At 39.5% G+C, this 16,702-nt stretch overlaps 2 protein-coding genes across 5 annotated transcripts; both read left to right on the forward strand.

Moving 5' to 3' along the window:
• The first annotated feature begins 251 nt into the window (after positions 1-251).
• Positions 252-5,332, forward strand: LOC143875596 (ras-related protein Rab7-like). Its single transcript, XM_077377196.1, has 4 exons — positions 252-942; positions 4,599-4,748; positions 4,822-4,902; positions 5,006-5,332. Exons 2-4 carry the CDS (start codon positions 4,698-4,700, stop codon positions 5,153-5,155), a joined length of 282 nt encoding a protein of 93 aa, XP_077233311.1. The 5' UTR covers positions 252-942; positions 4,599-4,697; the 3' UTR covers positions 5,156-5,332.
• LOC143875595 (proline-rich receptor-like protein kinase PERK15) lies at positions 5,012-14,979 on the forward strand. 4 transcript variants are annotated; one of them, XM_077377191.1, is made up of 9 exons: positions 5,012-5,151; positions 9,815-10,575; positions 11,612-12,151; positions 12,604-12,690; positions 13,030-13,100; positions 13,487-13,563; positions 13,641-13,782; positions 13,917-14,078; positions 14,439-14,979. In XM_077377191.1, the coding sequence occupies exons 2-9, from the start codon at positions 9,912-9,914 to the stop codon at positions 14,736-14,738; spliced, it is 2,043 nt and encodes a 680-aa protein (XP_077233306.1). In that variant the 5' UTR covers positions 5,012-5,151; positions 9,815-9,911; the 3' UTR covers positions 14,739-14,979. The 4 variants fall into 4 exon arrangements, with proteins under 4 accessions (XP_077233306.1, XP_077233310.1, XP_077233307.1 ...); XM_077377195.1 differs by having other exon boundaries at positions 5,013-5,151; positions 9,831-10,575; XM_077377192.1 differs by lacking the exon at positions 5,012-5,151 and adding an exon at positions 8,791-9,151.
• Positions 14,980-16,702: the final 1,723 nt, after the last annotated feature.

Below are 16,702 nucleotides of genomic sequence, written 5' to 3' on the forward strand. Positions count from 1 at the left end.
GAAACCGAATTTTCGGTTCGGTTTTGGCCAATTTTGCCCCCCCTTACGCATATTCATTGGGAATCGGGGGCAACGGTTCGGTTTGACCCCAAACCGAACAGAACCGAAATTTGAAACCAAATTTTCGGTTCAGTTTGGGCTCGGTTTCGGTTCGGTTCGGCCAATTTTGGCACCCCTACCTGTCGTGCACATGCAAGGGAACTGTCTGCCCTCTCTACTAGTCAGAGGACTCAGTTTGAAACAATCAATCCCACCACTTTATTGGGAGAAGGATGATCACTCACTTGCCAGGGCTCTGACCTGAGAACTAGTATCGCCTCCCCGCCCAGCTCTATCAGCAGGCCCCTTCTTTTGCAATAATTATTAAGGTCTCTCATGGCCCAATTATTATTATTAAAGCTTTCTGTACCATAGAATTCGGCCATCGGGGTGACCTGGCGGCTTCTATGAGGAGGCTCGAGGGCTTGTCAAGGAAGTGATATATCCGAATCTTTTTTAAATACTTGGGACATCCAGCTCCAATGTATCTATGAGGCTGTGAGTGAAGAGATGATTCAACGGGTGTGGGATCTGTATGTCATGTGTTGGGGGACTTATCTGGCCGATTGAACCCCAAAACGCTGGAGATCGATTGAGAATAAGAATAACAAGGGCACTTAAACTGTAGACAAAAAATAAATAAATAACGAGGGCACTAAATCAATTGCCAGGTTGGGGGTGGGGGTTGTTTGAGATATAGTCAATAGAGTTCCATTGCTCTTTTTTCTACCTCTTTTGTTTTTCATTACTTTTTACATTTATCAGGATCTTTGCTCTCTTTTTTCTTGAGAATTTGCTTTTAGATATGTGAACAGGAAGTTTAGCAATCAATACAAGGCCACTATTGGGGCAGATTTCTTGACAAAAGAAGTGCAGTTTGAAGATAGGCTCTTCACCTTGCAGGTGAGTTCCTGCCCCTGATTTTTTTATTTATCATCTAACAGATTTTCATTATAATTTCTAAATATTTTATACTTGGAACATTACTACAAATCTACAATGTATCTGATTGATCTGGTGGTCACTTTTTGTTTGCAAGTTTTTCCTTTTGAATTCGCTGTCTATTCAGCCGTATCCTTGTCAGGATGGTGTAATTGGCAATTTGGTGTGTAATTTTTATTTATGGTTTGATCAAGTGTTGCAAAATATTCCAAACTAAGGAAAAATAAAAATTCTAACCAGTCCTAGTTAGCATCATAGATCAAAAGTAGGACCATCAAAGCCAAATCCCTTTTCTACAAAATGTGCAGCTGAAAGGCATAGGACAGCTGTCGGCATGAAAACCCCATACACACTCCTCTTAGATCTATTGCAAATGCTGAAGCCTTTGATTTTTCAACTGCTTCAGTAACTTGTCTAGGTTCTCTCTTCATAGCAATAATATTAGCCTCAGCCAGTCCATAAATATTTACATGGTGAGAATTGTTCATATCTATTTGTGTAACTGTATCTGAAAATTTGGTTTGCTCTGTTGATCCTCGTGTAAGAAAATTGTAAAAGTCTTGAGATCAGAACATATGAATTGTTTCACGCTTCTTTTGAGATGCAGTTGAATATTTGTGCCCATACATGTTTTCTTCTACTTATGGCATTCGGCTGCATAAAATTAAACATCAAAAGAAAGCTGGTCTTGTAACTTGATATTACAATTGGCAACCCATATCCCTTCCCAATTAATTCCATATACAATTTTGAAGAAGTAGAAAACTGGTCCTGGTTCTTAAAAAAATGCTTATTCATCAGGATTGGATTGTATTGGCTATAACAGCTCATACAGGTGCTTAATATATTTTGACATACAAGTGAGAATGAAGGATAGTGAGCTTTGCAGTTCTTACAGGAGATGGTACATCCTTTCTCCGTTCATCCTGTGTCTTTTTTAGCTGGACCGACTTCTTTAGGTCCACTATTGTCCTAGCTTATAAGTAGTTCACTTCTCAAGTATTGGGAGGGGTAGATTTTTTGTCAGGAAGCAGTTGATTTGAAGAAATACATTCTTCAGCAGCTCAATGATGAAATTTTAATAACCCTCATTAGAGTGGTCAATTGGCTATATGTTTTCCGAAGACTATTTCCTCTGAAGGGATTATTATTTTCTAATTGATTTAAGAAACTCTTTGGAGTATTTAATGTATTTGGTAAAATTACAAATATATCAACAATGACCGGTGATCACTAAGTAGGTACTGGATCATAGATTAGGACCTCTTGAAACCGAGTCATTTCAGAAAATGTCATAAACTCAAAACTCGGAGAAATTGGTCAAAGGCATCTTGAGTCAAGTTGCCTGAATAAAATGAGCCCTTTAAAGAGATGTGTTAGCCATAGCATTGACTGTTAAGTGTACTAAAGAAAAGGTAAAAGCACTTGAGTTTAGCACAAGAACAATTAGAGAAGAACTTGTCCTTCTCTCTTTTTATTCCCTTCATTTGCATAGTAGAAAAGGGAAATATAAACCAGCTCTTCCCCTCTTTCTTCCTTTCAAACTCTACCAAGCAAAAGAAATTACAATGAAGGAGAAGAGCAGAATTAAAAAGAATGCTTACCTAACGCCTCTCTCTCTCTCTCATACTTTCAACTTGGAGAGTTTTTGTTTTTTCATGATTTACAAACTTGCCAAGTTGGTACTCAGTTGACTCGGTCTAGTTTAGAGTTGAGTTGGCGAGTTGTTAGGCAAATATTTTATATAAAATAACTTGATCTGAGCGATGCATTGTAAATTGTTTGGAATTGTTATGAGAAAAAATACTGAATCATGCGTAAACTTTCCTTTATTGTTAAATTTGACACTAGCCACCACTTTCTAGTCAAACCTACGTGAATTATGTCGTTTTTTTGCATTAAAATCTAATGTATAAAGTCATTGATGGGGCTATTAGATCATGGATTAGAAGACAGAGGGAAGGGTTATGGTTTGTGGTTTCGGGTTAATCCCGTTGTAATCAAGTTTTATTACTTTCTCATTGCGGAAGATCATATCCCACACGTGGATGTAGGCATCTTTGCCTGACCACTTTAATTTGTGTATTCTTATTTTCCTGAAGAAGAAGAGGGAGACGAAAAACGGAGAGAGAGAGAGAGAGAGAGAGAGAGAGAGAGAGAGAGAGAGAGAGAGAGAGAGAGAGAGAGAGAGATGTTCATGTAAGTTCATGTTCAGCCCCATGAACTTTTTTTGTATATAATAACCACATACAAGTAATTACAAATAGTTCCATTAATGATGGCTCCTATATTTGGTACGCAATAAGTCATTTAAAGTGACTTAAAAATGACTTGAACAATTTGTATAGTGGGACCTATCTAATATAACTTAAGAAACACCAAACACACTCAATGATTAAAGTTGTTTCAGGTAGAGGCATCTTTGATGAGCCATAGTGGATCATTGAGGGTTACTTGCATGTAAGCATCATGGTTTTAAATTTCCATCGAAGCACACATGAAATGGTTGAGATGTTTTCGTTTCCATCCCCTCCAAAGTGAAATTTCAATGGATTTGTTCCATTTCATTGTTTCCATCGAAATTTCGACCGAAATGCGTGAACGATGGGGAAATGTTTTTTGTAAGCCATTTCATTTGGCATTTCATTTCATTTCATTAATATAGTGAATAATATATGTTAGGCAGCATTATATTATTGGATTGCACAACAAAGTAACTGTACATTATGCATGGGATGTCAGATCAGCATGGGACCAATACCACATCTTAATTCTATGTGCTATTAACATAGAGTTGGGGTCCTTAGAGGGATTACGGGTTGTTGTACTTTCCTGTACATCATTACATTTTTTTTTTTTGAAAGATAACTTATAGTTCATGAGATTATACTTCTTTATTGACTTTACTGTTCTAGCAACAACGCATGTCACTTAGTGTTCGATGTGATTAAGCCATTATGGATGGCTTTCTTGCTTATGTGATGGTTTCGAAGTATGTAGTTATGCTTATTCTAGCATTTCCCGAAGTTTCATCCTAAAATTTCATCATATGCATATGTTTCCATACATTTTTGTGATTTTACAAAATTTCCACCAGAATTTCCAAACAAAACCAAAATGTTTTCGTTTCTGTGCCAAAATTGAAACTGAAATATAAAATCTTGACTGACAGTCCTAGCTATGTTGTTAATGCATCCATTCCACAATCTACACACCACCACATATGCTTCTGCCATACCACACATGTTGGAGACAATTACATGTTTGGTGCAATTTGGTCCTATTCCTGCTCATTCCAGTTTGGTTGACACTACAGACATCTGGGGTTCCAAATTACAGTTATAGGCTCATTTCGTCAAATGACTGCCTGTCTTAAAATTGCTATGTCCTTATTTACTGGCATCAAAGAACTGGACAATTTATCTTTACTGGGACAATGCTTATTCCCTTCCTAGGCTTACCATCCAATAGACTTGCAAGTATTTCTTCATCTAATCTCATGGATGGATATTCCTCTTCTGTTCTGCCAGTGAATATGGTCCGCTTACAAGCACACGATTTTAGGTTTTGTAACTCCTTATCTCCGATTTAGAGGTCACATTTATTGTTTTTGGCAGATATGGGATACAGCCGGTCAGGAACGATTCCAAAGCCTTGGTGTTGCTTTCTACCGTGGTGCAGATTGCTGTGTTCTCGTATATTATGATGTAAACGTAATGAAGTCATTTGAGGATTTGAACAATTGGCGAGAAGAGTTCCTTATTCAGGTACTGTTTCAGATCTCAAGTCTCATTATATTTATTCTTCAAAAATGAGCTGACAGGAAGAATCCTTTAACAGGCAAGCCCCTCAGACCCAGAAAATTTTCCCTTTGTGGTTTTGGGAAATAAGGTTGACGTGGATGGTGGAAACAGCAGAGTGGTAGGCTGGATTTTTTATTTCTTCACGTTGATTTTGCTTACTCTCGTTTCCAGTGTTAAATTTATTGGCCTCCACCGTTTAATTCATTGACTTTTCCTCTCAGGTCTCAGAGAAAAAAGCCCGTGCTTGGTGTGCCTCAAAAGGAAATATTCCTTACTTTGAAACTTCTGCCAAGGAGGGTATCAATGTGGAAGAAGCTTTTCAATGCATAGCAAAGAATGCTTTGAAGAGTGGTGAGGAAGATGAGATGTAAGTGGCAGATTAGTCATCCTTGTTTAAATCTTAATTATCTTGTTTTTTTCTGAATGGTAAATCCTAATTACCTTATTCAAATCTTAATTATCTTGTTGTCACTGTTTACTTTCCAACTTGTATTCCGCTACTGTTTCTTAAAACTCCCTGAATAACTATAAACTGCGAGGCTTCTCTAGATTTTTTTTTATAGTTGATCTTTTAAGAGAAAGTAAATTTCATATTATAAAGTGCAACAGATCTATTCGAACGAATGTATCTTAAAAAAGAATCATGTCTGATGCTACTATGATTCGTATGAGCTGAAGTGCCCCATGGAGTGCATTTCCACCATACATTTTTGATACAGAAAATCAGTATCTTTCATTTTTTCGTGTGCATCTCTCTTTTGTGAGCGAAATCTTCAAATGGATGGTTAAAAAAGATTGAACCAAGAATGACCAGTGGTCCACATTCGACGGGCTGAGATTCCAATGATCGGACAGTTACTGTTATTAATATTGCTGCAGATTTTCTGTGTTGCCCCACCAGATCACCGTTCCCAATCACTTTACGCGTGTTCTTGTGGAAGTGGGCACAGTGATCCGGGTTCAATCTTTAAAAGCATTAGAACAGTGGCAGTTGGAATTGTTCATGTATTGGGAAAGTAAATGTGTGTTTGTTATAGAATCCTGATGTGTACTGATCATGGATCGAGGCAATCTATGGATAGATGAGAAACAAGAGGGCAGGGGTGCCCCACATCATGTTAGGCATTCAAGTTCTTGTCACTTGCCCTGGTGTTACGGGCAGAGTATTTTCTCCCGTAGTGGGATGATCTTACGCTTTTGTCATAGAAGAGTAGTTTAGATTTATGTATACATATTACCTATTGATCATTATTTCATATATTCTGTTTATTCTTGTAATGACCATTTCCTGTTTCCTCATTTCTAATGTTCTCGATGCCAGATTTTCATTTTGCATGTTTTACTTCTGTCAAAGCTTTAGGCCCTTTTGCATGTTTTCCTGTTTATTCTTGTCACTTGCCCTGGTGTTACGGGCAGAGTATTTTCTCCCGCAGTGGGATGATCTTACCCTTCTGTCATAGAAGAGTAGTTTAGATATACATATTACTGATTGATCATTATTTCATATATTCTGTTTATTCTTGTAATGACCATTTCCTGTTTCCTCATTTCTGATGTTCTCGATACCAGACTTTCATTTTGCATGTTTTACTTCTGTCAAAGCTTTAGGCCCTTTTCGTTTTGGATTTTGAGAATTGATTTCCGCACGAAGCTGATTATCGGACTAAAAATTGTGTTCTTTAGTTCTATAATCAGTTTTGGACCCAAAATCTATTCTCAGGATCCAAAACGAAGAGGCCCTTGATCCCATTTTTTAAATAGAATTGCTTCACAACATTATGACATAAAAATGATCAAAATAACCTCATATAGGGTAAAATGACTAAAATACCCAAAGATCATGGAAAATTATCGAAATACCTCTATATCAAGTAAAAATGACCTATGGCTCATGAAAAATGACTAAAAATACCATCATGAGATAAAAATGATAAAAATACGCTATATTAGGTAAAATGACTAGAATACTTCCGGGTCATACAACATGACTGGAATACAGCTATACCGAGTGAAAATGACCAAATACCTCGAGTCAAGGAAAATGACTAAAACACCCTTATGACAAAAAATGATCAAAATACCCTCATATAGGGTAAAATGACTAGAATACCCTTGGATCATGGAAAATGACTGAAATGCCCATATATCAAGTATTTTATGGCTTTTTGGTTTTGTTACATTTCAAATTCAAATCCAAAGAGCATCCAAACAAAAAAAAATTAATTTATATTTGAAATCTAAATCTATACGTGGTCATCCAAACGACATTATTTATAAATTTGTGAATTTTAAAATTCTTGATTTCAAATCCATGGATTTTGGAAATTCAAATTCACCTCCAAATCCAAATCCAAGGGGTATCCAAACGGGCCCTAAGTGAATCTCATTAGAGTGATTTTATTGGATAAGTTGAGTTTGAAATTTGAATGCGTGTTCCCTCTTTTAAATGAATCTCACCATTTCAGCTGCCTTTCCCTTCTTTTATTTAACAAATTATTTTGCTTAGTTCCATGAGAGAGAGAGAGAGAGAGAGAGAGAGAGAGAGAGAGAGAGGCATGCTTGAGTTTAGAGTTTAAGAGAATCAGATAAGAAGCACGGAGGGGTGCATGCTATCACTTTCTTGAGTTGGAAGATTGTCCCTAGCACTTCCTGAATTAAAGAGGAAACAAGTAAAAAGGAACGAACACGTGGTTTATCAAGTTTTGACTATGCCTTTCAAAATATTTGCATGCTCTTTTTTTTCTTTTGATTGTTGCAGGGTATTTGTTAGAATATGTGAGATTCACCGCTGATTTGGGTGTGTGGTTGGATAGGCAGTTTGGTTAGAATGGCAACTAAGCTAGATTTAGTATAGATAGGATTTCTATCTTTTATCTCTTGCCATGGATAGTTACTCTTCATCTTTCCCTTTTTATCTTTTAAGTGTTCTATAAAAACTAGGGGTGCAACTCGCGTCGGGTTGGGAACCCGATCCCGACCCAATCCGAGTTCAACCCGATCTAACCCAACCCGAGATTTTAAGCTTAAAACATAAAAAAATTTATTAAAAATGTTGGGTTGACTCGGGTCGGGTTGCCCAAGCCCTTAACCTGACTTATTTCGGTTGAGCCTGCCCAAGTTGCACCCCTAAAATCACTCTTTAGCATCTTTGTAATTCATTCCATATTAGTGAAAACCTTCTTATAATTTATCAGTATTTGAAAGTATTTGAAATGAATATTTGGAAATTAGGAGAACACAATAAAGTTTCTTTGAGTAAGTAAGGAGGAGGTGAATTTGGTGGAGAACGTTTCACTTTCACGTGCGTGGGGACACATGGTGAATTGATTCGTCGGCTATCCCAGAGCCGCACGATAACTCTTTAGGGTCCAGATTTAATAGCGTTGGAAACCGGTGGAAAAGGTAATCAATCGGTTACCCATCTTCACCCTCTCGCTATTCTCAGGAGCGAAAATCACGAAATGAAGATCTCAGTGCGAGAAAATATGTCGCCCCTTTCTCCCTCGTCTCCTTTCTTCCTTCCGTTTTTCAGTTCCTTCTCCTGAAAAATGAGTAGTGGTTTTTTTAGTGTCACACAAAGTATGAATGCCCCTAATGTAATCTAAAATCCAAAATCTGAGTAAATTGAAAACGAATCTGAGTTATGAACTAATTTTGCAGCAACTTATATTGATGCCCTACTACCAAGTGAAGTTGATCAGTACAGACATGGGGCAAACCTGGGCATTTTCGTCTGCATTGATACCTATTAGTATGAGTTCCTATTACCATGTCTGATGGTTTTTGAGGAGGAGGCAATGGAAATCAGAGCCATATTTCTCCCCGCTGATTTCGTAATGCCCTAAAATATAGGGAGAGGGTGAAGAAGGGTAACCGATTTCCTTCTTCACTTTTTGTTTCTTAGATCTCTATCCAAGTTCTATTTTATCAAGTTTCTTGATTATAGTTATTTATTGCAGAGAGAGAGAGAGAGAGAGAGAGAGAGAGAGAGAGAGCTGTAGTAATGAGTAACTAGGAAATGAGAGGTGGAAAGGAATGATCCAGAAAGAGGGAGTAGAAAACGGTAACGTCCAGCCAGGAATAGGTAAAACATGTAACAAACCAGTAGAACGGACGGTGGCGAGAGACAACAGAAGAAAAGAAAAAGGCAAGCGGTGTACGCCTTTGTCTCTCTCTCTCTCTCTCTCGCAGGTTTTATGGAAACCCCATTTAAAAATAGCAAAGCAAATATTGTGTGGGAGAGAAAGGGGTTTGATTAGAGAAGGAGGAGGTCCGTCCAAGGATCCCCAGAGCAGCGCTAAGCAACAAGGGCTATACTCTCGCCCTTCTCTGTTAATCCTTCTCCCTTCTTCTTCAACTATAATCAGGTTCTCTCTCTCTCTCCCTCCATTTCTTCTTCACAAATGTTAACTGGGTTCATCTTTATTTCTCAATTCTTTGAGGGATATTTTTTTGGTTTTAAAAATACATCTAAATTGAGTTGGCTTTTAATTAGTTTTTAAAGAAGGCGGTAAACTATCAAAAGAGAAGGGGACGAATGTGTTCTGAGTTTTGATTGATTAATTTGTTCCATGCCTCTTAACACCCCAACTCTCTTCCATTTCTCAAAAGTTATCTAGGGTAAAATAATCCACATGCCCAACCGCCCCATTAGAAATTTCCTTCTAATGTATTTTCTTACACGCCATTAGCAATTTACTTTAAAATAAACAATAGGAGGTTTATCTATCAAAAAATTGGGTGCACACATCGGTTCCTTTCTCTGTTTGTGGCGCATGAGAAGCCTAACTCCACCCACCCAAACTATAATTTCACCTCCCTTACCCTGCATTTCCATCCCCTTTTGTTTGTCTTTTCGTGAAATTTTACTAACAGACAAACAAAAGGAGGGGATAAGCTGTCATTTTTTTGGAAAAAAGACGAGCAAAAGCGGGTGGAAATAACATTTGCCTTTTCTTTTATAGCTTCATCTATAAATTTTGTTTGCTTATTCTCCTGTTCTTGTCTTTTATGCATGTTGTTTATTTCAGTATTCCTTGATTGAAGGCTATTTGTAGACGAGCAGTTACAGGAGGGGTGGAGTTTTCCGGCGTGTTTTGACGTAAATTCTGCCCGGAAAATTAGCAAATGGCTTCGACCCCTCAGACTGCTCCGTCGCCGGACTCTCCATCGCCCCCTGCGCCTCCAACATCATCCTCCCCACCTCCAGATTTCTCATCTCCACCTCCCCAATCTTCATCATCACCACCCGCAGATTCCTCACCCCCACCCCCGCCGGCATCACAATCACCACCACCAACATCATCCTCACCCCCACCACCCCCAAAATCATCACCATCTCCAACAACCACTCCTTCATCCCCACCCCCTCAAGACTCCGCTCCACCGCCATCTAATTCCTCTCCATCTCCCCCCTCTAATTCTTCCCACTCGCCCCCTCCTCCACCACAGTCGTCAGATAACAATTCTCCGCCTCCCCCACCAGGGTCATCTTCCCTTGTTCCACCGCCACCTCCATTAACCCCATCTTCTTCTTCTGGGCATTCGCCACCACCACCTCCACATTCTAAAAAAACACCCTCCAAGAGTTCCCGGTCTTCCACGTCGTCCACGGATTCTTCTTCGAGCGTGAACATACCTCTGGTTGTCGGAGTTACTGCCGGTGTCGCATTATTTTTTATTATGTTGCTTGTAGTCTACTTGTGTTGCACCAAGAAGAAGAAGAGACCACGTGATGGCATGCAGTATTATGGAGATCCTTCTCGTGGAGGATCTCGTAAACCTCCTAAAGGTACTCGAACCCTATTTCTTTTTGCAACTTAATCATGGAGCTATTCTCCACGGGGATAAAAATCTTTCCATAAGCTGTTTCGGGATTGACCATCCTGACTTAATAATTGTATTCGGACAATATTTTATATGTTTTGTGGCAGTACAGTCCACTATTTTTCAGAAAGTAATTAGGGGTGCAACTTGGGTTGACCCGATTTAAGGTACAATAGGTAAAATCTCAACCCGAATTCCCAAAAATCGACCTGAGTTGCACCCCTTAAAGTAATTTACTGTCCACTCCGTAAGATGATCCAAACGTCCATTTGTTGGGCCACAATGCATCTATAGACGAACTGCACATTATCATAGTTTAGAATCGTATTGTGGAAATGAGTTTTGGGACACAACTGGTTTGGGTTGTGGCCCAAAAAAATGGACAGTTTTGATCATCCTATTGAGTGGGCCATACCGAACTTTTTGAAAAACACTAGACTACACAGCCACTCACCATATAAAAACTCATATTTGGATAAATTCCTTGGATTGGCTACCCTGTTTGTCTAGCATACACTATCCATTGGGAGGCTCTTCTCGACGTGAACCGAAGATAGCAAGCTGATCCCAAGGATAAAAACAAATCCCACCTTGCTATTCTCATTGAGAACAGCCTCTATAGGTAGCCATGATTAGAAGTGTAATTCTAGAGATGATTAATGCTTGGTGGTGCTGGACAGCTGGACCTCTTTGTAGTCCCATTAGGCAAAGACAGTCATAGGCCCCATCTTTGGTTGATCTAGACCCTTCATTTGGTAAGCCCTATGTTGGATCTTCTATAGCCCAAAAATGAAGCCAACTAAACTATATTATGCCCAATTATATTTAAATTTTGGTCATTAAATGTAGATGGCCAAAACTACGGCAACAACAATAACCAAAACCAAATTTTCTTTCAAGGGATAAAGAAATTTAACTAGCATATAGTTAGTGTATTTCTTGATTAATTAGATTAAGTGATCTAATTAAAGTGATTATAAATTGATTGATGGTTTTAACAGGTAGTGACTACTATAATAGTGGTCAGCATCCGAACTGGCACAGCGTTCCCCAATCGATAGACCACGTCGTGAAACTTCCTCCCCCTCCGGGAGCGATGGGGCATCCAGGAAACGGGTGGGGTGCACCACCTCCACCTTCGATGATGCACAGTAGCGACATGAGCTCCAATTTTTCGGGCCCACATGGTCCGGCATTGCCCCCACCTTCTCCGACAATTGCTCTCGGATTCAACAAGAGTACCTTCTCCTATGACGAGCTTGCGGAAGCAACTGGTGGATTCTCTCAGGCCAACTTATTGGGACAAGGGGGCTTTGGATATGTGTACAAGGGAGTGTTGCCTAGTGGCAAAGACATAGCTGTGAAGCAACTCAAGTCCGGCAGCGGACAGGGCGAACGAGAGTTCCAGGCTGAGGTCGAAATCATTAGCCGGGTCCACCACCGCCACCTCGTGTCACTCGTTGGATATTGCATCGCCGGCGGGCAGAGGATGTTGGTCTATGAGTTTGTTCCCAATAATACTCTTGAATACCATCTCCATGGTAAGCTCTACGGTGTGGTATTATTAGTAGATTTCTTGTGAGGGTAGTTTGGTCACTGAGAACAGAAGAGTACATAACCACTATTGAGTCATTTTCATACCCATTCTGATGAAATTTGTGATGACTAATGTGGTGGGCCCACTCTTAATGAGCTAAAAGGACGATGATGCTGAGGCATTACTGTGGTCCTATTTATGAATTGATTTTGCAATATCTCCCAAGCCCGTGTTCATTTTGGATTCTGAGAATTGATTTTGATTCGAGAACCGATTATAGCACTCAAAATTTGGGCGAACCATTCAATTTTGAACTCAAAATCCAAAACGAACACGGCCTAAGTAATTTCTACTTATAACACCACCACGGCCTCCTCCACCGACCGTCACGTTGTACTTGGATTACCTTTTGATGCGTCTATGTTTACTTGATCAAATTCTAACATGTGATTGCAGGAAAAGGTCGTCCCACAATGGATTTTCCGACCAGACTCAAGATCGCATTGGGATCTGCAAAAGGGCTTGCTTACCTTCACGAAGATTGTAAGTAAATTCGTATCCTTCAAGTGTCATTTATCAAATTTACAAAGGTATTCCTCAAATATAGGCCATCAGATGGGAAAAGCTTTGATTATGGAATAAGAAAAACGATATCTAAAAGGTTTACAAAAATGAGCTTTAAGGTGTGTTTGGTTGCACAAAACCCTGTGTGGCATTTAGTTTTCACATCTGCAGGACCCCTTGTTTGATTGCCTATACAGCATCGACATCCCAGCAGACTCCCAGGGATGTGTCCTAGCTAGTAAATGCCATATAGAGGCTCTAGGAATATCTCTCTTTCATTTGCTGACAAGTTTCTGTTTTTTTATCTTACACATGCAGGCCACCCTCGCATCATACATCGTGATATCAAAGCTGCCAACATTCTTCTGGACCTCAAATTTGAAGCCATGGTAGGTGCCTTATTCATGATTCTGTATGAAATCAGGGAGATGATATTTCCACCCCTTTCTCAGCAGTTCCACTCCCTTTTGCTTGTCTTTTCTTGAAAAAAAAAAAAAAAAAAAAACGAGCCAAAGGTGGGAATGCAGAAAGGGTGGAAATGACATTTCCATGTACATGAATGTAGGACATGTATATATACCATCCATGCATACAGGCATACACATCCAGAGGCACAATATGCGTGCACTTGTCAAGGTTCATGTACATTGGACATATCAAAGTATCATCGATGTAGAAGCACATGCTGAAGCATGACCTCATGTTAACATTCACACACACATATACACAACATTTATCTACATTGTAGTTGGCTTGACACGTGAAACTCATCCAGGTGGCGGACTTTGGATTGGCAAAGCTTTCTTCTGATAACTACACTCATGTTTCTACACGTGTGATGGGGACTTTTGGGTGAGCAAGGTTTTACTAATTGACTTTCAGTGGTAAATCGTGTATTAGTTAAAAGATTAAAATCTTGTGATATCCAGGTATTTGGCTCCCGAGTACGCATCAAGTGGAAAACTAACAGAGAAATCTGATGTTTTCTCATATGGAGTGATGCTGTTGGAGTTGATAACTGGACGAAGGCCTGTGGATAGCCAACTCATGGACGATAGCTTAGTAGATTGGGTATGTATTTCTCATTCCCTGGGTTCTTAACTTCATATATTTTTTCAATTCATTTTACACCAATCTCGTTTTATCGATACATGGAGTGGGAATATCATTTATCTTTTCTTCTCTTAATTCTACTCCTGGAACAGGCAAGGCCTGTTTTGACAAAAGCATTGGAGGATGGTAACTTCTCGGAACTGGTGGACCCACGCCTGGAGGACAACTACAACCCCAATGAGATGGCAGGCATGGTTGCATGTGCCGCTGCAAGTGTTCGCCATTCTGCAAAGAGGCGCCCTAAAATGAGCCAGGTATTTATGAATCTAATACTATATAAACAGAAGATTTAATTTAGGTACCTCCCAGATTATTTAAACCTTATAAATATAAACTTTCCTCTTTAACTATTAAATACCTTATAAATGTAAATCACATCCATGCTTTAGTATTGTTCTACAATGAGGCGGGCCCACTACGGAACAGTGGACCCTGCTACTATTCATTTGACAGCCCAGCTCTGGATAACCTCACTCCATTTGGGACATAGGGGATCCAGTGGGGCCATAGTCCTGGGAAACTTGGTGGCAAAATTTAATAGCTATTAAATGCATTATATTGATACCATCCCATACTTTTGGCATGATGAATAAATAAAACTTTTAATGGAGCAGATCGCACGTGCACTGGAAGGCGACTCCTCGCTTGAGGACTTGAACGAAGGAGTGAAACCTGGGCAAAGCACACCATTTGGCTCAAACGGGAGCTCCGACTACGATACAGGTTCATCATACACCTCTGACATGAGAAAATTTCGAAAGATGGCGCTGGGTAGTGGGGAGTTTGGGAGCAACGGATACAGCGGGCCGACCAGCGAATATGGACTCCACCCCTCCAGCTCAAGCAGTGCCAGCGAGAGTTCACGAGAAATGAACTCCAACCCCAGCCAGAGGCGCAACCCTTATGCACCCTGATCACTACCTCTTCATTTGATCTTATATTCTTCTTAATTTATTCAATTACAATGAGACTAAAATTGAATTTCTCTTCTCTACAATGCTTTGTTTTGGGATTGGTAAGTGAAGTGATACTCTGGGTTTTAAGTGTGGATGCGTGTGTATATCTGTCTCATATCTATGGAGGCATACCGAGTTTCTATTAATTTGTTTGGTTATTTTTATTTTCATGTTGGTAAAGAGAGAAAACTGATTATTATTTTCTTCCCTTCTCCATTTCCTTATATGTTCTCATATACATAAGATCTCAACAAACCTTCATCTTTATCATTCCAATGGTTGTGGTGCCAAAATTTAATGATTTGAAATTCTAATCCTTAATCATAAGTTATATTTCTCAAATTAGTCCATCATAAATGTGGAATCCAAATAAGGGTGTTAATGGGCAGGATTAGGTCAGAGATTTGGCAGAAAAAAGAAGAATACCCTGAATTTGGGTTCGATCCAATTGCAAGGCAAATTTGAACCTGATTAACTTCCGGATCCGGCACGTTAACACTGAGAAGTGCTGGATATGGGGTCAAATAGTATCCTTTGAACATGGCATGCTAACTAGGGCTGCAACTCGAGCTAGGTTTTACCCGACCCGAAAATAGCCTGGGTTGGGTTCAAGTTTCATGGGTTTTGGGTCGAGCCGGGTTGAGCATTCAAAAGCCCGCATGAATCTCAGGTCGAGCCGGGTTTGAAGGGGCCCGACCCGAGTTACATAAGTTATAGTATGTACATTTTTTTTTATTGTTAGTTAAAAGTGAAAACTCACGCACCCACTGTTACTGTATGTGAGTGTAATTTCTACTTCTATGAGTTGAGTTGATTCAGCATTGTTTGATTGTAATTACAACATTGTTTGATTACAGCATTGTTTGATTCAAGTGTGATGTGAGTGTAATTACATCATTGTTTGATTCAAGTGTAATGTGAGTGTAATTTCTGCTTCAATGAGTTGAGTTGCCTTGTCAAATAAGAATTTTCCTTAAAAAATTGTGTCAACGTGAAAAAACCCGAACTGACCCGAACCGACCCGAGATTTATCATGGGTAGGGCCGGGTTTGGGAACCTTCGATTTTCCGAAAAAAAACCCAACCCGACCTGACCCGAGATATTTCTCAGGTAGGGTTGGGTTCTCCAAAACCCGACCCGAGTTGCAGCCCTAATGCTAACATTTAGGAGGATAAGGCTCTGTTTGGAGGAGTTTTTTCGAAAAGCTAGGAAAGAACAAATGTGTTAAAGTTCCTACCCTTTTTTTTTGGGGGCAAGGTGGGGTTTAGCAGGGACCCCTACCGATTTATTAGATAAAGAGAAAGATGATACAATAAAAGCACAAAACCAACCCTAAGTCAGAACATGCGGGAGAGGGAAAAACAAGGCTCGGCACATATGAGCAACAAAGACTAAGCCTAAGAGCTCAAAATGCTCAATGCTTGTGAATTACTTAATCAACTAATTTGGAAGGGTTATGTTGGGCTATTTGTGAGCGTTTTGGCCAAATTTTCTTGTGAACTTCATGCCATGATTTCTTTGATTCCTCAACTTGTAGAGTTTATTCTTCACCACTATCCTCATGCGCGCTCGACTGGAAATAGGTGGACTTGTTTACATTCATCAGCCAATGATAGATTCTTTTTTGGACATTCTTTGGGATCTTTTGTGTTTGTTTGATTGTTCTCCTTTTCTAAGGAGGATTTTAATGAGGAAACCTCTTCAGGGTAAAAAAAAGTCCTCTGATCCAGTGTCCTCTTCACTCTCTTCATCACCCATCTTTGCTTCTAAGTCCATGTCTTAGAATGTTGAATAGATTTTCTTCCTTGGATCCGAGGGGAGTATTTGCACGAGGGCATAGGACCTCCTTTGTGATGTTTTCCTCAACCCCAAACTGCTGTGTGCTGATCTACTGATACCTCTTCTATAGCACTATTTTCCAT

This window comes from Tasmannia lanceolata, unplaced genomic scaffold (assembly GCF_043159265.1).
Source record: "Tasmannia lanceolata isolate RefF3 unplaced genomic scaffold, GAP_Taslan_0.1 ptg000004l, whole genome shotgun sequence".
In the NCBI taxonomy this organism is placed as follows: Eukaryota; Viridiplantae; Streptophyta; class Magnoliopsida; order Canellales; family Winteraceae; genus Tasmannia; species Tasmannia lanceolata.